This window comes from Lutra lutra, chromosome 4 (assembly GCF_902655055.1).
Source record: "Lutra lutra chromosome 4, mLutLut1.2, whole genome shotgun sequence".
Classification (NCBI taxonomy): Eukaryota; Metazoa; Chordata; class Mammalia; order Carnivora; family Mustelidae; genus Lutra; species Lutra lutra.
The window spans coordinates 163,059,442-163,083,765 of record NC_062281.1 but is presented as its reverse complement, the minus strand read 5'-3'; the positions used below and the strand labels follow the sequence as shown (position 1 = coordinate 163,083,765).

At 44.9% G+C, this 24,324-nt stretch overlaps 1 protein-coding gene across 7 annotated transcripts in view; it reads right to left on the bottom strand.

The window, feature by feature from the left end:
* Window positions 1–21,899, bottom strand: part of ERI3 (ERI1 exoribonuclease family member 3) — a 125,784-nt gene extending 103,885 nt beyond the window's left edge. For 2 of the 7 annotated variants that reach the window (XM_047725684.1, XM_047725685.1), the window contains exons 1-3: window positions 21,513–21,797; window positions 19,234–19,309; window positions 6,871–7,148 (exon numbers count right to left, since the gene is read on the bottom strand). In XM_047725684.1, coding sequence (XP_047581640.1) covers window positions 6,871–7,148; window positions 19,234–19,309; window positions 21,513–21,647 — 489 coding nt within the window. In that variant the 5' untranslated portion in view covers window positions 21,648–21,797. The other 5 variants (XM_047725686.1, XM_047725688.1, XM_047725683.1 and 2 more) reach the window with 5 other exon arrangements.
* Window positions 21,900–24,324: the final 2,425 nt, after the last annotated feature.

The following is a 24,324-nucleotide window of genomic DNA, read 5'->3' as shown; positions in this document are numbered from 1 at the left end:
TTGGCTTACTCTGTGAGCACCTTCTTTCATTCCTGCTACAACAATTCTAGAGGCCAAAGGCTGGCTTGGCTCTCTTGGATCTCCTAAACTTCTCTAACATCAGGCCTATGTGACCCCTCCTCCACACTGAGCAGAGTTGATTTTTCCCCTCCTTTGAGCCCCCACTGCACCAAGTACTTATCTACAGGATATACTCAAATGCTTAACAGTGGTTACATGCAGGTCTATCCTCAACTACCAGCTCCTTGAGGGTAAGGACTGTTTCTTGTTTCTATGTCCCCAGCATCTAACACGGAGCTTGAAGTTGCTATCCAAAGCGTAAAAAGAGGCCTTTTCATTGCCTCTAAGGTAGTTACAATGAGGTCCTCCCCATTCCTTTGCTTACTTGGTTGGTTTTGTCGTATCCAACAAAAACTTTAAAAGGCAGCTCAGTGTCACTGTTCGTTTACAGTCCCTGATTTCATTCATCATTTATCAATGGCCCTATTCTTTACAGCTCTTCCCCACCACCAACCTTAGCCCAGTGTCTAACAAAATCTGCATTCCAACAGCTGTCTCAGCCCTGGGGAAGCCACCAGGATAATAAGAGGCTAGGGGGAGGTTTCCTGATTTGTACTAAATTATGTGGTGATTTTGTTACCAATGACCCAGTGCTCCCCAAGGAAAGTTCCTGGTCCCACCCCCAGGCGACTCCACAGCCCTAACTACACACCACAGCAGCTTAAAGGTATAAACCCTGGGGAAGATAGAGAAGCAGTGTGAATAGAGCAAATAAACCCACTTCGATCTCTGCCTCTGCTATGCCAAACACATAAGGCAGCACCACCACGCATCGGTGCTCCACTCCCGGGGATGTATATTTTACTTCGACATTGCTATGTCTGCTCCAAATAAAGAAGGGCCCTTCGGCTTTCACGTGAAGTTACAACAAGGCCAAGACCCGGACACAGCAAATGCTTGTTCCCATTCAGGGAGCAGTTGTGAGGAGCCACAGTGACAGTCAGAGGGAAGGGATGGTGGGGGTGGGGGGTGGGGATCCCTGTAAGGGACCACCAGGGAACAGCCGTCTGTGAAGGAGGGGGGCTTTTGGAGGTGGAGGGGGAAGCACCACTTTTATGGAGGCAGCAACAAAAAGGACAAAAGCGTCTAGTGGGCTGTCCCATTCCCACCACCATCACTGGCCACCAATAGAGGAATTCATTTACGATGACCCTGGAAAAAGAGATGTGTTAAAGCAGAAATATAACTAAAATGAAAGGCAATAATTGGTCTGATGGGCAGGGGAAAAATTATACCAGGAGTCGGGAGCCTGTGCAAGAACACTTACAGCTCACACAGTCGTCATAACTCAGCCCCCTCAAGCATTTTGTGCTCTGCTTATGGTGTTAACTTTAATGTCTTAACATATAACACCATCCGCACTAACACAAAATACTACACACGCCAGATGAGGCTGAATTATAGTTGCTGTGGGAAGCATAACTTTGAATTTCCTGATTTTGGTGCATTTAATCTCAACCATAATGTTACATTAACGTCGGTTTTGCATTTCATTTCCCAGTTTAGAAGAATAGCGTCAGCGCCTTCGCCTGTCTGTAGAGAAAAAAAGCGCAGGCTGACTGGGGCCACAGGCGGATGGCCCACAACCCAACAATTGGGCCCTCCCAATAGAAAGCCTGGCTGCACCCGTCCTACTTGAAGGAGCTGGGACTGGGACAAGTGAATGGGGCAGGACGGGTGGGTTCTTTCTCTAGAGAACTGCCTTTCTGTCCACTTGGAGGGCACAGAAACCAAGAGCAGGGAGAAGGAAAGGTGACTACATAGGAAGATAGTATGTGTGCGCACACTGGTTGGGAGCAGGGGGAACGGATTGGGGGATCCTGCTTTTTAGCCCTGAATGGAGAAGGGAATTGATACAGTTTGATTTGTAGGGAGCTTAACAATTTCCTGTAAAGTTTCCCAAAATGTCTTTCTCACAGAAGACTAATAATGATATACCAGTTCTAAGTCACACTGAAATCCTCCCAATGCCTCTCTTCCATATTATTCCTTCTCCTGTCACCATTAACCTTCCTCCACCTACCTTCCCAAAATAACCCAGCATCTGGACAATCTTCTATAAAAGAGAAACCCCTTTACTCATAGTTCTAACTCAAAATGCAGATGGAGTTTCTTCAAGGTTTCCTTTAAAAAAGAAAGAAAGAAAGAAAAGCCCCTGTGGACAAAGACCAAACACTAGAAAACCTCAACCCCAAAGGTCATTTTTCTCCAAAGTTATGGGCACTTGAATACAGATGAGAAGGAAAACAGTCACAGGGCTGCTGCAGAGCAGTGAGAAAAAGACCATACCCAGGAGCCTGATGGACAGCTAGAGGGAACTCAGGGAGGGACAGCAGGCAGTGGCCAGAACTTTGCTCCACAGAACTTTTGCTCCACAGGAGAGCAGGGCGGCCCTCTCCCTGGCCATTCGGATAGCTGACGTTATTTCCTTCTCCTCTGCGCTAAGGCCTACACCTCACTGTCCTCACATTTGCTTTGTTCCTTTCTAAACAGTGAGGTGGTGAGAGAACTTGCCCCCAGGTTAAAGATGGACAATTAAAGATCCCACCAAAGCTTTCAGGCTGCTCCCTGGGCTTCAGGGTCACAACCACCATTATTCGATGCACATCCACACCAAAATGAGCACATGAACTCCTGCTAACCAGGAGAAAGGAGTCAGAATTCTCCTAAACCAGATAAAAACCTACTTCCCTATCAGGAAACAACTCCTAAAGTAAGAAAGGAATCCTATTCCTCAAACTTAGAGTCTCTAAAGCAATTTAAACCATCTAAATTAACATTTAAGGAGCGCCTGGGTGGCTCAGTGGGTTAAGCCGCTGCCTTCGGCTCAGGTCATGATCCCAGGTCCTGGGTTCGAGCCCCGCATCGGGCTTTCTGCTCAGCAGGGAGCCTGCTTCCTCCTCTCTCTCTGCCTGCCTCTCTGCCTACTTGTGATTTCTCTCTGTCAAATAAATAAATAAAATCTTTAAAAAAAAATAAATTAATTAATTAACATTTAAGCGGAAAAATGTTTTCAAATGTGAAAGTCTCGTATTCTGCCAATATCTACCATGTTAATCTGAATTTACATTTTAATTCATCATCATCATCATCATCATCAAAATGAGTGCAAAACCCAGAAAAGTGAAGTCTATCACTGGTAAACCAACCACTCCAGCTACACCTAGCTGAACAAAGTACAAAAATAAACAGCAAAAATGATGACAAACGGAAAATACCAGATATTTTACCACATTTATAACCAATACTGTTACTCACCCAAGTACAACAGAGCTTATACATGTTCGTTTTCACGGTGCCATTCCTTAAGAACAGTCTCAATAAGCTGACTCAGGAACTTCTGAAGACCAAAGATGGATCAGAAAAATGAGCCCCGTAGCAAGCCTTCAGATAGATCCTGGACCCAAACTTGTTTCTCCCTCCTACACCCCACCCCCAAGGGGTAACAGCACACTCTCATAAGGACTGGAAATGTACTGTGTAGATGCCTTGAGTATTCAAAGCAACTAGGAGCCAGGGAGGAAGAAGGCTGATTCACAGTCCCAAGCTCGTCCCCAGGAGGCACAGAGACCTTGCCTATAAAGCATCTCTGTCGAGTGGATAGCCATTAAGCTATTCTGAGAGGGCAATAGAGAGGGCTGGATTCAGCTAGCAGCCCATCTTTTCCAGTCTCTTCTAAATGTTCATTCTCATCCCAAATCTCACTCTGTTTCCATTTAAATTCATTTCTTTTTTTATCCTTATTAAAATGAAGAGCAAGTTATTAGTATACTCCTTGGAACACCTCCCATGTGAAGAAATAAGTCACTAAAACCATATTCAATTTCTCTTCTAAGTCCTATTTTTGTACCCTAATGATTTTTTCCCCCCTCTTAATCTGAGCTTTTCCAATTCTCCACTGCCCCTGCTGACTGGAAGACCTACACAGCCCAGAGGCTCTAATGACAACATGACTATGATAACCTCAGTGGAAGGACGCTAGCCTATGTGGGACTGACAAATTCTCCAAACCATCTTCCAAGATTCCTCAGAATCCTGTCAGGATGCTGCTACTTGCAAACTTTAGAGAAGATTTTTTTTTCAAAGAGAGATAGGCTTTAAGTTGCCACAAACAAGTCTCAAATCGCTCCTGAGCTACACATCCTTCTCCTGAGAATGATCCAATGGGCAGTCCAACAGAGCTGCCTGGCCCCAACTCACCTTCCCACCTGTTGATCACAGCATTGTGGAGGCTTAATGAAGTAGAGATGCATTACATTTATCACTTACCCCAGATCCACTCAAATCCATCACTGTGTCACAGCAAGAAGTTAGATTGATCTGACAGGATTTGCTCTTCTTTGCAAACCCATGTAAGTTATTACTCAGTACCCTATGCTCTTCTAGCTGTTTGCTGATTGATTATCTGACGATCAGGTCAAGTATCTTCTCTGGAATCACAGTAAACTAACGGGTCTATAATTTCCAAGATCATTCGTATTCCCCTTTCTAAAGATAAGCAAGACAGCGAGTGCTTCTTCCTGAGTTCTCTAAAGCAACAGCTAATGCTTTCTAATAATGAACCAGGGCAGCCAATTCTTTAAGTGCCCTTGGAATCACATAATCAGGGTTCATTGATTCTGGAGATAATCTTCAATCAGGCCCAGAACCTGGTAAACGGCAAGAAGTCCTACCTCCGCCTAGGTCAGGAAGGCCTTGGTGCCTAAGTCTGGGTGGGAAGTTGGTGATACGAGGGATTTAAATCTGTATTGCATTATATCTTTAGCATTGCAATAAATAACTAAAAAGAACAATGACCTTCAAAGAGAGATGGAAGGTGATCCTGACAGACCAAACTGAGACATGAATCAAGCTTCACCTTCAGCAACATTGATGGGACACTCTGTAGGACAAGAGAACAGAGCTACAAAATTATCTGAGCTTACAATCTAATTGAAAAGTTCAGAAATAAGCATATACAAGCATGTGCCAGAAAGCAGAATGTAGAAAATGCCACAAAGGAGGTGCCAAGTGATTACAAGAGTTCAGAAGAGGGATGAATCATAGGCAATCGGGATGTGTTGGATCTTAGACTCATGTCCACTAGGGCTTACTCAATAACTGAAATCTACATCAGTAAGGGAAATAATATGGTGTGTTATGATTTGGATCCTTGATTCCTAAGCTGGGAGAATCTACGTAACCAAAATTCCCACCCACCACCCAGAAACAGCCAGCAAAGAATCTCCAATAGTTTGGGGAGGCAGAGAAGACTCTAGAGAATGGGCAGGAGCAAGAGGCTGAGAAAGTAAGTGTGGCTCAGACAGCACCCAAGCTATATTCCTTTTATGCAAAATTCCTCCCCTCGGGACCTTCTCCTCATCTTGCTCCTGTCTTCCCAAACCTCCACAGGCCTAATTCCAAGGCTCCCAAAGACAGACCACTACTTGAAGGGAGAACAGGAAAAAAGAGAGAGAAGGAGGAAGGTAAAAGGGTGGTGGCATCTGCTTTATGGAAAATAATCTACTATTCTAAAGACAGAACCTCTTCATGGGAAAAAAAAAACAACCATGAGAAATGAACCCAGTTCATCTTTGAATGGACCCCGCTCCTCCCTGTCTCCCAAGTGCCTGATGCTACCATCCTCCCCCTTGCCCCCTCCTCCCTACCACTGAATGCTGCTCCAGACTAACATGTCTACACATCCCAAAATTACACTCCTAATAACCCAGGCCCGCAGGGAAGAGTAACAGTCCTAGAGCCGTGCATACTAAAGGCCCCCACAGCACAATGAACTGCCACATCAGCCCCCAATCGTTCCCCCTAAAGAGACACCAAGCATGCCAATATCTCTAAGCACAGGTGCCTCTGTGCTGCTAATCCAAACCTCCTAGTAGCACTACCTTAAAAGTTAAAAGGTCTCTGAACTCAGTTGATGACAGGAAAAAAAGCAAGCAAAAACATTTTCCTTTCCAACAAACCAAAAGTTGTACTTTTTCAGGTTCTCGAATGCTGCAAAACACATCATCCCCAAACTCAGTGGTTTAAAACATCAATAATCACTTCTTAACTCACAGTTTTTGCCAGCCAGGAAGGAGTGGCTCAGTGGACCAGACTGGCTCAGGGTCTCTCCTGAGGTTGAAGTCAGATGTCACTGGGGCTGGCAGATTCACTTCCGAGACAGCACCAAGAAACATGAATGGCACTGGTACTGGTTTTTAGCTAAGAAACTCGGTTCCTATAGATGCATGCCTCTCCCCAGGCCCTTTGAGAGCCCTCGATGCATGGCGGCAAGTAATCCAGAGCAAGTGATCCAAAAGAGCAAGGCAAACCACAGCGCTTTTTATGACTCAGCCTCAGAAAGCCCACTATGGCTTTTCCTCTCTAGTCTACTGGTTATACAAGGCTAGCCCAATTCAGTGTGGGAGAAAAACTACCAAGGGTTAGGAATCTCAGGAGGCAAGGGTCACTGGGTGCCATCTTTGGGGCTGACTTCCACAATATTCCTCAAAATAATGTGCAGCAATAGCAGGAGAAGGAAGGAGGGAAGGGAAAGGAGAGAGGAAAGATGGGACATTAGGAAATATTTAGATTTCCAAAGGCCGAGACCAGAGAGAAAACAATATGCCCAATTCTCTCCAAAGACTTGTCAGGTCTACCTTACCCTAAAGCATGCCTGAACCAAGTCCGGCTTCCTAGGCAGGAATTCCCAATGAGTAGCTAGAAGCCAGGAAGACATGAGAAAGTTCCTCTGGAACCCAGAAAGCAAGACTAACCTCCCTCCCTCCTTGCCCTCCCCCCCCTTTCCTGAAGCAATGATGCAACAGTTACCTGAGGATGAATCTGTGGCTTGTCGCACGTGGCCTCAAAGTCCAGCACTAAAAAGTAGTGATACCTCTGGGGAGGGAAGGGCACCATTGCCGCCATGGATGCGCCAAAGCCGTGGGCCGCCAGTTTTCTGGTGGATATGGAACAGAACTCCGGGACACCACAGGGAGAAAATAAGTGGGAGCCCAGCACTTTTCTTGCTCTTGAAAGTAAATATGAAGAAAATCGAGCTGCTCCAGTCTGTAAAGGTGCTAGCATTGAACATCCAGAAGCATCTAAAACTTAGGGGAGGAAAGTTTAAAAAAAAAAAAAAAGAAAAGAAAAAGAAAAGAAAAAAAAAAAAAAAAGAACAAAGAGCCTGGGTTACTCCCCTCCCACGGTGGCCCTGTTCCATCTGGTCTTCAGGAATAGTCCCACAACATGAACCACTCCCCAGTGTTTCCGGACCCCTTTTCGAAATCAACAGTATTCGTTACTGCAGTTCAAGACCCTAATACTGGCCCCCGCAGCATTATGACAGCTCTGAGTCTCCAAGACCATCCTCAGAACAATCTGCCATGCTGGCCTTCATCTTTAAATGGAGCTCTAAAGTTCAAAAGAGAGAGAGAAAAATTCTGTGGTCATTTCTCAGGTGGCACAGTTAATGTAAAGCTAAGGTTCCCAAAGTAACATGAGGTGACAAAGCCACACAATCCATCCTGGGAGCTAAGGAGCCTCAAACAGTGGAAAATGCCAAATATTCTCTTCTCAGCTCATAACAAGCCATTTGCCCCTGGGTTTCCAGTCCCTATCGCACACCTCCACATTCCCTCCCTCTGGTCTCCCCAAGGTGAAATGGAACGCAGCCCAGCCGCAGCCCAGCCGGGGAGCTTGCTACTGATGTGCTGGTGATTCCCCAGCCCCCATACCAGTAAGTGGCACCCTGGGGGAATGAATGACGCCTGGAGAGCACAGCTGGCAACAGCCTCAGGCCTTCCCTTCCCGTTTGCTGCGTTTAGACTCACTCTCTACTAGAGACCCTGAATGACTGCGGGACTTTTTTTAAATAGGGAAGAAAAAGAGAAAACCCAGATGTGGCAGTAATGGGAGCATTCCTTAAAGAAAAAAAAAGAAAAAGAAAAAAAGGTCTAGTAAAGTTTTCTGAGTGAACATGTGCAAAAAAAAAAAAAATCCAAATCACTTTTCAAGTTTTTCCTTTAAATTTGCAGAATGTCTGCTCTTTAGAGGGTTAAGAAAATTTAAACACCAAAGCCTAAGTTTTATTCACAAATAACTCAGGCTTCCTTAAAAAAAAAAAAAAAAAGGAACAAATAATTTTTTTTTTTTTTTACCCATCTTATACCAATATTCAAATTCCCTCAGCTTTAATCCTCAAAGTCAAAAGAGAAATCTCACTGCTCAATGCAGAAATGGCCATAGTTTATGCCTTCCAAAGCCCTGTTCTAATAGAGCCAAAAGCTTGCCTCTGAAAGGCGGCAGATGGGCACTGGCTCCTTCCTGCAGGGCTGAGGGGGGTAGCAGCATGTGAAGTCCAGGACACACTCGGAGGCAATGAGGTGACCACTGCCTGAATGGACGTATACAATGCCAAGTATCAATTTTCCTTCTGGCTCTTCCCTGACTCACTGAATGACCTACAATAACTTGTCTGCATATTTTCTAGGACACATGTGGGTCCTCGATTTCCCCATCCCCGTAGTGAGATTCCATGGGGATTCAGAGGTGCTAAGACTGAAAAGTATTTGAAGTTTCTCATGGGTCCTACAGAGCACAGTGCTTGCTTTCACCATGGCTTTACCGCATTGCCAAAAACGCAGCCCCAACTCTTCAGCTTAGGGTAGACAAAGGCTGGCTTGGATTTCACTATGGAATCCCTTGGAAAGGCAAAGGGGCCAACATCCCTCTGAAAACCAGAATCCAAAATAACTTCACATCACCCCCCACACACACACACACGTACCCCTGCCTTGAACAGTACTGGAAGCCTTGCTGAGATGGGAGACCCACTCTGTTCAGATTATGCATTACAGTTTGGACCCAAAGTCCCTCAGGGCCTTAGAATGCTCCTCTAACTCCTTGAAGTCAGGCTGTATGGATAAGGACTTTTGAGAGTCCTAATATTTGTCAATATTCACAGCGAGTGTATATAGTATATGTAGTCAACCAGACCCCATCTGCCAAACACTACCGGCAATTAAGCATCATGATTAAGGAGGCCTTCCAGGTTTGCATCCTGGATGAGCCACTCATTTGCCATGGCACCTTTGGCCAAGCTCTGTTCTTCCATCCTTCACCTGTAAAATGACAATATTTCTTATTCCATAAGTGAGAATGAAATGAGAGGACACATGTAAAGCATTAAGAGCAGTGTTGGGCACATAGGGGCTCAATATAGTTTACTATTATTACTATTACTACTATTCTATACTACTACTGCCTGGCCAAGCCTGGACCCCCCCTTACTTGGAGCCTATATATCCAATTAATGCCAAATCTCCTGCATGCCCAGAATGCTCCAGGCCTCCCATACGGCATACTATATGTGTACTATCCCTTTTCATGAATGACACATTGATGACCAGGAATCCTCTTGCCTGCAGGCCTTGCTTTCTCAACTGATTTCACCCACATCAAAAAGCTTCTCTTACAGGAAATCTTGAGAATAGACAATAGTAGGAGACCAATCCTCCACATGTCAGTAATCACTGGATTCCACACTTCCTCTACTTCTAAAAACCAAGTTCAACTCAAGTCAAGAAACAGAGGGCAGCTCTTCCTCTTCCCTTCCTGAAAAAATTTATTCTTATGGCTTTAGAGTCATTAGTTGTGGCAGAGGAACATAGTATCTACAAGTTGAAATGGGGGGAGCCAACGAGTCTGGCCATGGGGGCAGAGGGTATCAGAGCCCAAGCAGAGTAAGTAAGGCATCTGTATAGAGGCAAGAAGGTGTGACACAGCATGTCAGAGCCCATGTGGGGTGTAGAGGGTATGGGGAGGAGGGGAGCAAGCCTGATGCAGGGAGTCACAGGCAAGGTAAAAGAGGCATTCAAGATGGGGAAGGAGCAATGGTAACAAATGGGAGATTGGTTACATACAGAGGGATTGATCAAAGGGCATATATTAAGGGTAATGAGAACCAGGTTTCTCACTGTTACAGGTTGGAATTAAAATATGGAATGAAGAGGGGCGCCTGGGTGGCTCAGTGGGTTAAGCCGCTGCCTTCGGCTCAGGTCATGATCTCAGGGTCCTGGGATCGAGCCCCGCATCGGGCTCTCTGCTCGGCGGGGAGCCTGCTTCCTCCTCTCTCTCTGCCTGCTTGTGATCTCTCTCTGTCAAGTGAATAAATAAAATCTTTAAAAAAAAAAAAAAATATGGAATGAAGAAAAAAAATACATGGAGTGAAACTGAAATTGGAGGAAACAGTGTGAACTCATGGTTTCTGATATATAATATATAAAAATAAGCTAGACATGGGCACCTTGGTGGCTCAGTCATTAAGCATCTGCCTTCGGCTCAGGTCATGATCCCAGGGTCCTGGGATCAAGCCCCACATCGGGCTCCCTGCTCAGCAAGAAGCCTGCTTCTCCCTCTCCTACTCCCCCTGCTTATGTTCCCTCTCTCACTGTGTCTCTCTCTGTCAAATAAATAAATAAAATCTTTTTAAAAATAAATAAATAAGCTAGACATAACTGTGAATATGGACACACACACACCCACACACACATCTGTTTTCTAGCTCTATTGAAAGGTCAAAGAAGCAGAGCAACACTCCAGCAGCACTAAGCACACCTAGCACCCACTGCCTTCTAAATAACATTCTTCAGTGGAAGAACCAGAACTCTTAGGAGAAATAGCTAATCCTGCAACTATGGCAGGGAAAATACAAGATGAATCTAGAACATCTTGTTTTGGGGCCAGAAAGCAAGGAAATGCTAAAAGAATGATGGGAATTATTAATCAAAAGGATGCAGAAGCCAGTTTGAAGGGGCTCCCACTGGCAGTAAATAATGATATTAACAGATTACACTGCATTGAATAAGAAAGGAAACCATGAATCTGAAATACACAAATTAATTAACTAATTAATAAATTAAAGTCTGGTGAGGGATATTCACGTATTTCAAACTATCTCCCCACAGAATGCTTATTAACTGTAACAGGAAGTATACAATGGAGAAGCCTGGCAGACATCACCTTAATCAAGTGATCAAAATGAACACAATGGGAAAAATCAAAATCATGCACCACATGATAGGAGGCCATGAGAAGAAAGCATCATTTCTGTGATATTTCTGTTAAAGATGCATAATCTAACTCTAATCATGAGAAAATATCCAACAAACCCTAATTGAGGGACAGTCTACATAATAACAAGCCTATAATCCTCAGAAGTATCAAGGTCATGAATGTCAAAAAACTTTTACTGAGCAAAATCTAAAGGAGATTAAAGGGGCTTGATAACTAAATGCAATGCACATTCTGAACTAGATCATTTTGCTACAAAAAACATCACTGGGACAACTGGCAAACTTGAATGGAATTTCAGAACTAGAAGGAGGTAAGGTAGCAATATTAATTTCCTGGTTTTGCTGGTTGTACAATGGTTAGGTAAGAAAATGTCATTGCATGTAAGAAATACACTCAAAGTATTCAGGGTGATGGGACATTAAGTTAACATTAGCTCTCAAATTGTTCCACAAAAAAATCTCTGTACTATTAATTCCAACTTGCATGTAAATTTGGCCTATTCCAAACTGTCTAAAAATTATTTTTTTAGGGGCGCCTGGGTGGCTCAGTTGGTTGAGCTACTGCCTTCAGCTCAAGTCATGATCCTGGAGTTCTGGGATCAAGCCCTGAATCCCTGCTCAGCAGGGGGTCTGCTTCTCCTTCTGCCCTTCCCCCTCTCATGCTCTCTCTCTTTCTCTCTCTCAAATAAATAAAATCTTTAAAAAAAAATTTTTTAAATCTATATGCTGCAATGCAGTTTTAAAAAGGGGTGGGGAGAGGAAAGAGAGAGAAGAGATGGTTTGTGGGGCTCAATCTCTCCATACTGCCCATGAAAGGTAGGCTGTGCATACAGCCTACTGTCTACCTTAAGAGCCAAAGCCAGTCCTTAAAGCATCAAGTCTCAATGCTAAGAGCCCCCACTCAATGCCTCCTCACTGGGCACTCCTGCCACCATTCTCAAGAAATAGCCCTGCACTCCCTGCAGGGGCATCCCACCTGCCTTGCACCCTCTGGCCTCTTGGGGATGCCCCTTTGGTGGGGATGCCCCTTTGGTAGTGCTGCTTTATACTTTCGTCCCAAGCTTGTAGACTCTAAGCCTGTAACTTGTATCATCAACTGGGACTTCAAGTATCTAGTCAAGGGGCAGAATTCAAAAGGAACAGTTTATGATTCTATGTATTTCTGCATGCTATCTTTCATCAGCGACCAAGACTTACACACCTTTATTCTCAGACACCCTTTTTCTTCTCCTAGCAATTAAAGGTAGTAAGTAGCCTGTGGCAAGAAGGAAAATAAATGATTCCCTCCTCAAAATGAAAGGACCAGCCCCCAACTGAGACAGGGGAGTGGTAAATAGGGACTGCCATGGGGCCAGTCCGATTTGGAGAAATAGGCCTGCGCCACAGCCCCTGGAGGACGGTCTCTGTGCACAGTATTTACACAACAGACACCAATGGCTCCTCTGCAGCCATTATTGTCGGTCAGGTAAATAACGCATGTGCCAAAACACACATTTAATGAGGGATATAATATGCCTTTATAAAAAGCCTCTATCTGTATTTACCTGAGAGACCAGAGAAGCACCAAATCACCAGATTAGTGGAACCACAGAGGAGTCATTCTGGTGTCTTGGGTAAATAGACATTTTACAGCCTTCCATTACTGAGGGAGGAAGAGAGAGCAAAGGGAGGGGGCCATCCTTGAACATCCACATACACAGACCACAGGAACGTGGGGGATAGGAAAGAAGAGAGGGCCATCATGAAATATGGGATCTACACCCACCCCATCTCCCCAACGGCCCATACAGTTGACCCTTGAACAACTCAGAGGTTAGGGCCACTGACTCCCCCATACAGAGAGGAATCCGCCAATAACTTCTGACTCTCCAGAAACAACTACTTATAGTACTGTTGACTGGAAGCCTTACCAATAACATAGAGTCAATTAATACATATCTTACATATGTATTATACACTGAATTCTTAAAATAAAGGTAGAGAAAAGAAAATGTCAAGAAAATCTTGAGAAAGTACACTGACAGTACTGTACTGTATTTATTGAAAAAAATCGACAAGTAAGTTGGATCTGCACAGTTCAAACCCATGCTGTTCAAGGGTCAACTGTACTTGGAATCCCTGGGGAGGGTTTAGGCTGGCACCATCCCTGGATTCAATCCATTCCATTAAAAACTAGACTGGGAGGCAGAAGCACACGCCAGAGAAACTCTAAGGCACTAGAGGCAGGCTCTGAGTCCAGCCAACTAGAAGCACCTGAGAGAGCTACAGCTTCCCGAGGTCCCAGTCCAGGGCAAGTCCCTGACCCAATCTGACTGACAGTATCACAAGGGTTCAGGTACCTGAGGCACGGAGGCATCAGCAGAGAGCACAGTTAATACGTGTCCAGAACCACTCAGTCACAGGCTCTGTATTAGGCAGCTAAAAATGGCCCGGGAAAAATCTAAATAAACCGCATGCCTTCAAATGTCATCATCTTCCAGCTAATGAATGCATCCTTGCTGCCAGAGCACTTTCTGTGAAAATCACAGACTGTTAAAGGTGAAAGAAAACCTAAGGGGAGACACTGTACAGCCAGCCAGGGAAAAGGAGCCCCAGGAAGAGTAAAGGACTGCCCAAGACTCACATCGCAAGTAACAACAGAACTCAGCGCTCCTGACTCCCACACCAGGGTCTCAGACCACTGCCCCAACACAAGGAGCAGGCCTCACCACTCACCTCCCAAGATTCTCTGCAGTCTCACCATGGAGGCTGGGGGCCTGAGGGTTCGGCCTAGTCTGCTGAAAGCTAGAGGCTGAGGCAGAACAAAGCTTGACATGCTCTGGAACCTCTCTACACAGCTTCCTGATGGCCCCAAAGTAGAATGGAAGCAGGAACTCTAAAGCTGTCGTCACCTCAGCAAAACACTCTCTTGCTCTCTACAACCTGTCACTCCCTTGGCCAGTAACTACAGCTGCTTCTGTTCCAAGGTGGAGCGAGGGAGAACATTCTCAGCATCAGAAGCAGCTGTTAACCCTAAATTACCAGGAGAGCTACAGTCACTAAAGACCTTCGGGAACACCACATGCCGATGGCAACATCACAGGCCACAGGAGGCTTACTCTCCTTTTCAATTAGCCGTCTCAGCAGCTCAAGGCAGCACCTAAAAAGAAGTGACTGTGATTTGCCTGCTGTTTGCTAACTAATCCCTATACCAGTAGTTGGGCAAACTCCTTCAAGGGGCCAAAGCTGGGAGACATCTCTTTGCAATGTCCTACAAGTCAGCTGTGATGTCCATTGCATGTGAGAGGGGACAAAGGTTTGTTTCTAACATACCGTAAGTAGGACAGAAATGACCAAAGGGCAGAGTATGGTACTCTTATCCCTTTAAGCACCTCTCACACTTGTAGACAGCACCTGACCCCAGAGGAGAGGTACCAAGAACCTGCCATTCCCCTGCTTCCAAGATGGAACTGGTATAGAAACAAGGAGTTACACAGCCCAGATGTTTAAACACTGGAATCAGACAAATCTAGGTTCAAATCCTGACTCTGCCACATATTCTTTTTTTTTTTTTTAAGTAGGCTCCACACCAACGTGGGACTTGAACTCATGACCCCAAGATCAAGAGTTGCATGCTCTACCGACTGAGCCAGCCCCTCTACCACGTATTTTTAATAATAACAGCTATAATAACAATACCTATCTCTCTGGGGTTCAGTGCAACCACACAACGTATATAAAGCACTTTGTACAGTTTAAGCACTCAATGGAAGGGAACTACTGCCAGTAATGCATGAGAAAGAGGAGAGGGAAACACAATTACAAGCCAGAAGCCAGGCACTGTATTAGTGATCTACGTATTTCATCCTCCTAACTCTCAAGCAAAATGGGGGAACAGTATTTCCATTTTACACACGAGAAAACTAAGCCTCAGAGGTCTTCAGCTCTTCGGGGCCCTGTTCTCTCCCATGTTTGAGGGCCCACATTCCCCACTTGATTGAGTCCCCTATCCACGAAAGGGCTAAAAACACATATCAACTTCAGTTTTTCCTTTGAGGTAAGGTGTGACTTTAACTAAAAATAACTCAGCCATAAGCAATGATCGGGTCTGTCCAAATCACCCAAATCTGTTCTCATAATACATTTACCACATTTTAACAAGAAAAACAAATTGCAGCCCTGGGTACAAAAAAGTAGGAAAAGGAAGGGCTGCATTGGACTAAAACAAATGGAGCACAAGAAACTCAAAGCCTCTTCTCAAACACAATTCCAGAAGAGCAGAGAAACTGGCAGGAGCCAGGGTGACGACTAGCTCTTGCTCAGGTCCCCAAATGTGATGCTTCCCCAAATGTGATGTTTCCTTTTACAAATCTATGTCTTGGCAAATGCTACTCCCCCTGCTTTGGAATGTTACTTCCATTTTCACCAGGCTCCTTCTTCAAAATGCAACTCCAAACTCCCTTTTAGTAGCGTTCTCCAATACTCCATCAGAAAGTTAATTACTTAAGTGTGATCCAGTAACACATTCTATTCCTATGTCATAACTTTTTGTCTCACTATATTCTAAAATTTTAATCTAGTTCTCCTACTATAATTTTCAGAGCGTTTGGTGAGAAAGCTGTAAGATAGCAGGTAGAGGTATGTGTGCATGTGTGTGTAAAAAAAGCATAATTTCTTTGGCTTGTTCTTTTAAAGACCCTTTGATGTATTTTAAAATTTCAAGTAGCGTTAAAGAAACGCATCAGATTAATTTTTTCACATGCATGAGTTTAAAAACTCTGAAAAACACTGAGATTCCCATAGATCTTTAAGGGCAAGGACCACATTTTAATCAGTTCTGTATTCCCAGCACCCAGCACAGGGCCAGGCACAAAGTTAGTGTGAATCAGTGTTTGCTGAATGAATATGCCCGAAGTCCCAATGTCAACTGCTCTGGAATCAGAACGTGTTAGAACAGAGCAAACCCTAAGCACCAAGCAAAGCTTCTTTTTTTCCCTCTTTCTTCCTAGCCCACCCCATTCTGTCCTCCCCAGTTAAAGACAGAAAGACACCACATTGCCTTGGTGCTAGAATACTATTAAAAGGATTAATTTAGGGACCGGTGTTTGGACTGTCACATCCAATCACTACCCCCAGATCTACAGCTTCCCAAATCAAGCTCATGCAAAGAGGAATCAATTGCAAGGACACAGAGGGTCTGAACAGGCATACTAATGGCCTCCTGAGGTGCCAGCGGCCAGCTCTGACACTCCCATAAATTATCCGCCTTTTGATTTTACCTGTAGCTGTGGGGCACAAGGCACAATTTTGAACATATCAAAGCAATCTCTTGTAACCCAAGGCTCCCCCAAGAATGTCCCCAAAGGAGGAGGGGCTAAAAACAATGACCCAAAGGGAATCTGCTTCCCTGGTCCAAGCAATCGTCAATTAAAACCCAACAGGACCAAGTGGATAAAGTGGGACCCAAATCACTCCTAGCACATCTGGACAAAGCATGCATCAGTCTGCAGTTCCGCAATGACGACACGTCTCTCACTCAAAGGAAGAGAAATCACAGCAATAAACACAATTTCTTCTGGGGGCAAATCTGCACTAGCTCCGATGGTACCTCACAGTGTGTCCTCGAGCAACATACTTAACCTTTGTGGGCCTCAGTTTCCTCACAGGGGTAAGCAGGGACAATAATACTGACTACCTAACTCATTCCCAGAGTGATGGTGAAAAGTAATAAAAAAAAAAAAATTCAAGAGACACTTTACAAAGATGTAGGGCCACAAGGGTGGCAACACTAATAAATGACCCTGACCAACTGGGAGAAATGACAGGTCACACTTTGGTGAATTTCTTTCGAGCAGCTGCTCACTCAATTCACTTCACTGATGGTACTGGGGCTAAGGTCCACCTGAAGAAAGTTCTGATTTTCTGGACTCCTGATGGCTGAAAAATTTCCATTATGAAGAGTGGCCCTTTCTGTTAGTTATAACTCCCTTCTGTCTACTGGCTCTCACCACCAGTGGTTATGTTTCAATCATACAGCCATAATGACAACTGTGAGGACCCAAAACATACGAAGGCAAAGGCCAACTCACCCAATTGTGGGCTGCTTTAAAAAAAAAAAAAAATTATTGTGTAAAATAATATTAGTAACTAAAGTTATTAAAACACTGTGCTAAGAGCTTTACATACATTATCTCATTAAATCCATTAATCGACAGTCTTAAGTCCCATTATCTGTATTTTACAGATGGGAAAGTAAAGCTCAGAAAGGTAAGTCACTTGCCCAAGGTTACACAAACACCTTAATGTGGGTTATCAGAAACCTATAGGCTTCCCTTCAACAAGGCAAGTAGGCTTGCAGGAGGAGGAAGACAATTCATCAGACACTCAACAAACACTTTGGCTCCTGTGCCTGGCATATACCAGCATACCTGAACCAGGAGACAATACCCAAAACAGAAAAAAGGTCATCAGGTCGCTACAAACAAGGAAAGTTATGACTGAGTAGGGCATGTAACAGAATGAGGACAATTCCCTGGAAAACTTATGAAAATGTGTCCTCCTCTGTTTATATAGTTCAAAACATTTAAAGCAATTGACACTAAGCTAGGAGCCCGAAGACCAACATTCCTACCAGCGCTCCATTTATTCCCTACTTCTTTGATTAGAAAAGAGTTCCCCAAACCTTTTCATTCATTCCACACTTTCCCTTCCTACATCTTTTCTAGTCTGTAAAATAGGAGCTGGTATTACCAACAAATTCTTTGGTAGACACGCTTTAAGTTCTAGTCAATAGCCGGGAAATTAATAAAGATAACCAGTATACACATTATGTAAAAATTCAGTTGTGTTGAATTTTTAAGTGTCAAAATACTGCCTCAAAGGGTTAAATATAAAATGCTACCATGCAACGGTCACCGGCTCCTTTAACTGGTTTCTGCCTCCAGTATTGTCCCCTCAGTTCATTCTTAAGGTTCTAAAACACAAATCTAATTATCGGTCCACAGCTTAAAGCTTTTTAATGGCTTCTTACTGCTCTTACGATCGTCTGATCCAGGCATTGGCAAACTATGTTTCATGGGCCAAATCCAGCTGCCACTGGTTTTTATAAAGTTTTACTAGAACATAGCCACGCTCATTCATTTTCATACTATGGCTGCTTTCGTGCTGTAACAGCAGAGTTGAATGGAGTTGAATAGCTGTGACAGAGACCACAAAGCCTAAATAGTTACTATTTGGTCCTTTATAGAAAAAGATCTAGTCTAACCTAATCCTAAGAGCCGATAAGGCCTTGGCGTCTACTTACTTCTCCTGCTTCATTTCTCACCATATTCTCTAAACCCCTGTCCACTGAATATGCTGTTTCATCACATTGAACTTCAGTTTCTCAAACTCAACAAAACTCTGACCTTTACACTTGGTCCCTAATGTCTTCATTTAATTCTAGATGAGGAGCCTACAAGTCTGGGTTGTGGACCCTTTTGAGTACTCCCAAAGCACCTAAATTTGCTTTATTATAGCACTCCCAGAGTGTATCAGAACTGCTTCTTTACTACCCATCTCTCCCCTGAATTTGTAAGCCCTGTGGTATCAGAGACAGAAGCTGTCTTGTTCACCACTACAATTCTGGTCCTAGCAAAGTGTCCGGCCCTTTGTTACTAAACAGCCTCTGAGATCCGGGAAATTAGTCAGAGTCTGCCTTTTCAGCCAGACCTGATCCTTGCAAAACGGAGACAGGCTGGGATTCACCATCCACCCAACTGTGACTCCCAAACCAAATCAAACCAAGATCCCAAAGGCCTTGGTCAAATGCATTATCAGAAGCCAAATCAATGTGTTCTTCCTGTTATCTTAAGCTGTGTATTTCTCAGGATGAAGGACTATTTCTGAACCTATTGTAGGGTGCTCATGCAATGCCCACAGAGAAATCCTAACAGAACTTGAGAGTATGGCTACCCCACCTCTAATCCTTGCCACTTTATAGGTGTTGGGTACATTTCACTGGTCTTTGAGCACATAGTGTCTAATCAGATAAAACTACAGAAAAACACAGTCTGCACCAACCACCACCCCTTCACCCTCTAAACCCAAATACTCATAAGAAAAAGTCAAGCCAAACTTGACCATGCAACAAGATTCTCACCTCTCCTTACTTCGAAGATGCCAAGACTGCCAGCTGGGGATGCTGAAGGTTCTGTGAGAGCTGGAAACCCCCAATGCTGTGGATAAATACACATCTCTGCAACAAGTCTATTTCAGTATAAAGGATCAAATCCCCAGGGGACGGTAGGACCACCCGAAACCTCAAACTCCTAAACTCAAACTACTTTGGGGTAACAGTTACCTATGAGGAAGAACAAGACCCGAACAGAGCTTTCAGAAGCTACTAGCACTATATATTTTTGGAATGATGAATTTCATGTTCTCTAATAGCACACTTTTCTTCCTAAGGAGGTTATCTCCTAGAAACACTAAACATTTATAATAGCTGAGCTTGGCCTAAGAAAGATGGCCGTGAAATTGTGTCTCTCGGGATCACACCAGAATCCTAGTCTAGTGGAGGAGACACTGGTGGGGCGCCTGGGTGGCTCAGTGGGTTAAGCCTCTGCCTTCAGCTCAGGTCATGATCTCAGGGTCCTGGGATCAAGCCCCACATCAGGCTCTCTGCTCAGCAGGGAGCCTGCTTCCCCCCCTCTCTCTGCCTACTTGTGATCTCTCTGTCAAATGAATAAATAAAATCTTTAAAAAAAAAAACAAAAAAAAACGGAGGAGACACTGGTAAGGCTGACAATATTCAGAACTCAGGAACTGAGACCAGGACTGGGGGAGAGGCTGGCTGCCACAAACCCAGAGGCCACATTGAAAATGGCCAAACAAACCATTACACGCTTACAGTATACTTCCAGGTCTACCTCAGTCCTAAGAAAGTCAAAGTGTAACCAAACCCTAAGTCAAAACATTAATGGATGCCTATCATATTTATCACCTAATTCAGATTTTCCAAAAAAGTAGAAGTTGCAGAGGTGCTCCTGTAAGCTAGCAATGCCCCTGGCGCAGAGAAAACACTTGTTTGGAACCAATCTATTCCTGTCTGCCACTCTACTCATTTAAGACTTTATGCTACTCAGATCCCCTGGGAAAGACCAGTTACAGACTTACCCCACCACAAAGAAAACACTTTTAAAATGAAAGGGAATAAAGGCACTTTGGAAATTTCAAGTTGGAAGGAGAGCTCTCAGCCAAGCTCTAGGACCTAGCTAGCCGATTATTTACAGGATCTTTGGGCAGGAATTGTTAATGAGCTTTTAATTTGGAGTGCTTAAGTTGCCAAAGTGCTCTGAGCTCCAGTGAAGCACCACAGAATCCATAAAGGAAACCTTATCAATCACTTCCCGGCAGCTCCCTTCCCCCACATCCCACCTCTCTGAGGAAAGGCAGCCAAGTGGGTTTCTAACCAAGATCACAGACATACACATTAGTGGAGTCACACTCCAAGTCCCTGTTTATAAATTGGCTTTTAAATGCTAGGGGATTCAGGTATAATATACTTAAGCTCCAGGAACGAACCCACTAAAACAAGGCATGCCATGTATGATAAAGTCAGAATAAAGCAGAATTTGATGAAGCCAATTTCTGGTAGAAACTCTACAATCAAAAATCATTCAGCCAATCACAACCTACTATAGTTCAAATAGTGTACAGTCTTTAGCCAATGGGATTCGTGGTTTTTTGCCCTTCAGCTCCAAGATTGATAAAATGTCTAAAAAAAGCTAATCCCGTAGAGGTGGCCAGAGACCTAGAGCAGAGACAATGATAGGCATTATCCGTTTGCAAAATCCAGCCCTAAGGGCAGAATCCAAACCCCCAGGAAGGAGCCACACGCACTATCTTCCAAGTCAACCAGGAAAAGTTACATTATGCAAGAATTCACAATCAAGCCTCTATTCAAGTTCATACTTTTTTGTTTTAAGAGAACCACCTGTTGCTGGAACACTTGCAGGAAAAGCAAACAGAAAGCTAGCTAGGTTAGGCCCGTTACTCACTCGTTCCACCATCACTGCTACTACCACTGCTACAGATTTACAAAGAGGTAAAGCGCTAACCTTGTGTATGTGGAGAGGGAGGAATGGGGTTATTCTATCTACTACCTCTTTGCTGAGTTTCTGTACCTACTGTGGTCAAACCTCTCTTCCTCTTCCCTAGTAATCCCAAGTAAAAAGTCAGTACCCTTCATCACCCCACCCAGTCAGTCTGGCAAAGCCCTGCCCCGCTCCCTCTCGGCCAGAACGTTACTCAGTAGATCATGCATCCAGGGTGAGCACATGGGCTAGCACCCCAGACTGCACAAACTGCGCGCCGCGACCCTCACCCCGCATGCATTAAAGAGGGCCCAATCTGGGGGGGCCTCCCCGCATCACCCACCCCAGGGTGTTGCCCCCAACTTGGGCCCATCCAAGTCCAGGGGAGAGTAAGGGGAGGGGCAGGGGGCCAGGAGACCAGCCCTCCTTCCCAGGGCCGCCCCCGCCCCCCGTCAGCGGCGGGAGAGGCTGTCGCCATGGCAACGCCCCCTCCTCGGGGCCAGCGCGGCAGGCTCCCTCCAGGTGCAGGCCCCGACGTCTCCCTCGGCCTCAGCAGGCGCTCAGGGCAGTTTACGGCGGCGGGCGCGGCCCGCGCCGACTGCGGCGCCGGCCAGGCAGAGGCAAGGCCAGCTCCGCCCGCTCCCCACCGCCCGTTCCCGGCCGCCTCAACAGCGGCAGCCAGCACCACGAGTCCACAACACACCGACTCACCTCCGCGCACTCTGACCCCGACCGACGCGACTGACGGGCGGGCGCGGTGGCCAACCGCTGAGCCCGCCGCTTGCTCCTTCGACCAATGGGCTTTAGGGGGGCGGGGCTTCTTCTCCCCAAATGCTCGCTCTACCGCCGACATGCGCGCTAAGGTGTATCAAGATGGTGACTCCCCGCGGCTGGCCTTATGGGACTTGTAGTTTTGGGGTGGCACGTACTCAGAAGAAAGTGAAGGGGGAGCTCCCCTTCCGAGCTGGGAAAGAAATATTTTAAATAACGAAAACTTTCTAAGGCCTAAAGCGACCCAGATCCCCCACTTCCGTTTTCCCACCTCCCAATATACTCATGAGGTGAGTATAGGCTCATAAGATGACGTGTTATATTTAGATAACTCCTCATGATCTGTTCATTCAACAAGTCATTATTACCATCCACTCTCAGAGGTGGGCCTGGAGAGAGCTGAGGGGAGGCAGATTTTAGGCTAAGAAGAAAATTCTTAGATTTCTGCTTCCTGCATAAGAGGGAACTGATTTGTTTGGGTCAGCTCCGGAGGGAACGTCAGAGTTGAAAGGATTCTGGCCTCAACTATAGGGAGCTACCACAGACAGTCTATTCTGTCATCTGGAGAGAAGTCTGGCTAAAGACAGAAATGTGTTTCTTCAACTGGTTTATGGCACGTTGGGAAGTCATGGGTAACAGGTTCTGAGGCGGGAAGCCCCCACCCTGGCCAAACCAGTGATGGTTTTGACAGCTTCCCAGTCAGCCAGGAACCATCTTCTGGGCCCATCTTTGATCACCAAGCCCTCTGTCTTCCATTTGTGTGTTTTCACATAAGAAAATGATGTCATTTCTGGGTCTACCGTTTCTGTGAGATCTGACGTTAACATAATGGTTCCTGCCTGAGCTGGAAATGCCTGGTAATACCCATATTAGGGAATGTCTTCCTTAATCCCATGTAATGGGCTAGGGGATTCTACTCTGCACCTACAGAATTTATTGCATTGTTTTATAATTGTCTATTTCCTTGTTGTCTCTCCCCCAGGCCTGTAAATTCATTTAAGGTAAGCATTATTTCTGTATTCTTCATGGTGTATGAGTAATACCCAGCACAGTTCTGAATATAAAGCAGGAATCTGGTAAATGGTTGTGGACAAATGAGGAAATAAACATCAGTAGGGACAGATGTCACTTAACCCAAGGTCAGTAAAGCACATCTTCCTCTCTGATTCTTGGGGCTGGAATTGGGTCTTCCTCCTCCCGTTAATGTCATCTAGACATTAATCCCAGTTGATTAGTCAGTCAACATATATTTATAGTGCCTCGGCTAGGTGTTGGCAACTGTTTTTGATATAAGGATGCATTGGTGAATAAGGCACCCAAAACCTGGTCCTTGAGGAGCCTTTATATTGGGAAGGGGAAGGTAGAGGCAGAACAGACAATAAACAAATAAGTAAATAGATAAATTAAATTAGACAAATGAGAGGCTCTGAGATGGTCTCTCCTGTCCCTGGCTTTCATGTGTCCTGAGTCTGGCCTGGGAATAGGGCACAACCAACCTTTTTGGCTGTAAGAATGAAGTCAATCTACACTGTATGGATTGGAGGCTTCCATTAAGGCCTAGCACCAATATCCTCCATGGAGTCTTCCATGGTGCTCATAACTTCCCCAAAATGTGCTCTTTCCTCCTTGGTGCTCTAGAGCTCACCCCTACAGCTTCCAGGACCTCACCAGACTGTATTATATATAAGCTCTTTTTGGACAAAGACAAGGCCAAATGTATTCAAATAATAAACAGTTTAAGAGATCGATATATATTTGGTATCTTACACTGCTGCCTAACCCTAACACTGCTCGAGGTTCCCTCAAGCCTTTGGCTCTGATGTGATTCCCTCTGTTTTCTGATTTTGTAGAAAACAGAGCTTGAGGTAAAGCTTATGTGGTAAAACTTCTTTAGGAAATATAATCCCAGGGCAGCAAGAGTTGAAAAGGTAAAGGGAAGTGAGGCAAAGACGAAAAGGAAGAAAATATAAGGTTGTATATAATAAAGTTGACCAGAGTTTCATAGAAAACACAGCTAGTCATTGAGGCCTTATAGAACCATCATTTAAATAAATAAAATCTTAAAAAAAAAAAAAAAGGGGGCGCCTGGGTGGCTCAGTGGGTTAAGCCGCTGCCTTCGGCTCAGGTCATGATCCCAGGTCCTGGGTTCAAGCCCCACATCGGGCTTTCTGCTCAGCAGGGAGCCTGCTTCCTCCTCTCTCTCTGCCTGCCTCTCTGCCTACTTGTGATTTCTCTCTGTCAAATAAATAAATAAAATCTTTAAAAAAAAAAAAAAAAGGACCATCACTTATAAGGGAAAAAGGAGGTTGTATTACCCCCACCTGGCCGGTAGCCACAGGGGGTGCCAGATCCCACACCCTAAAGCACAGCAGTGCATCTGAGAC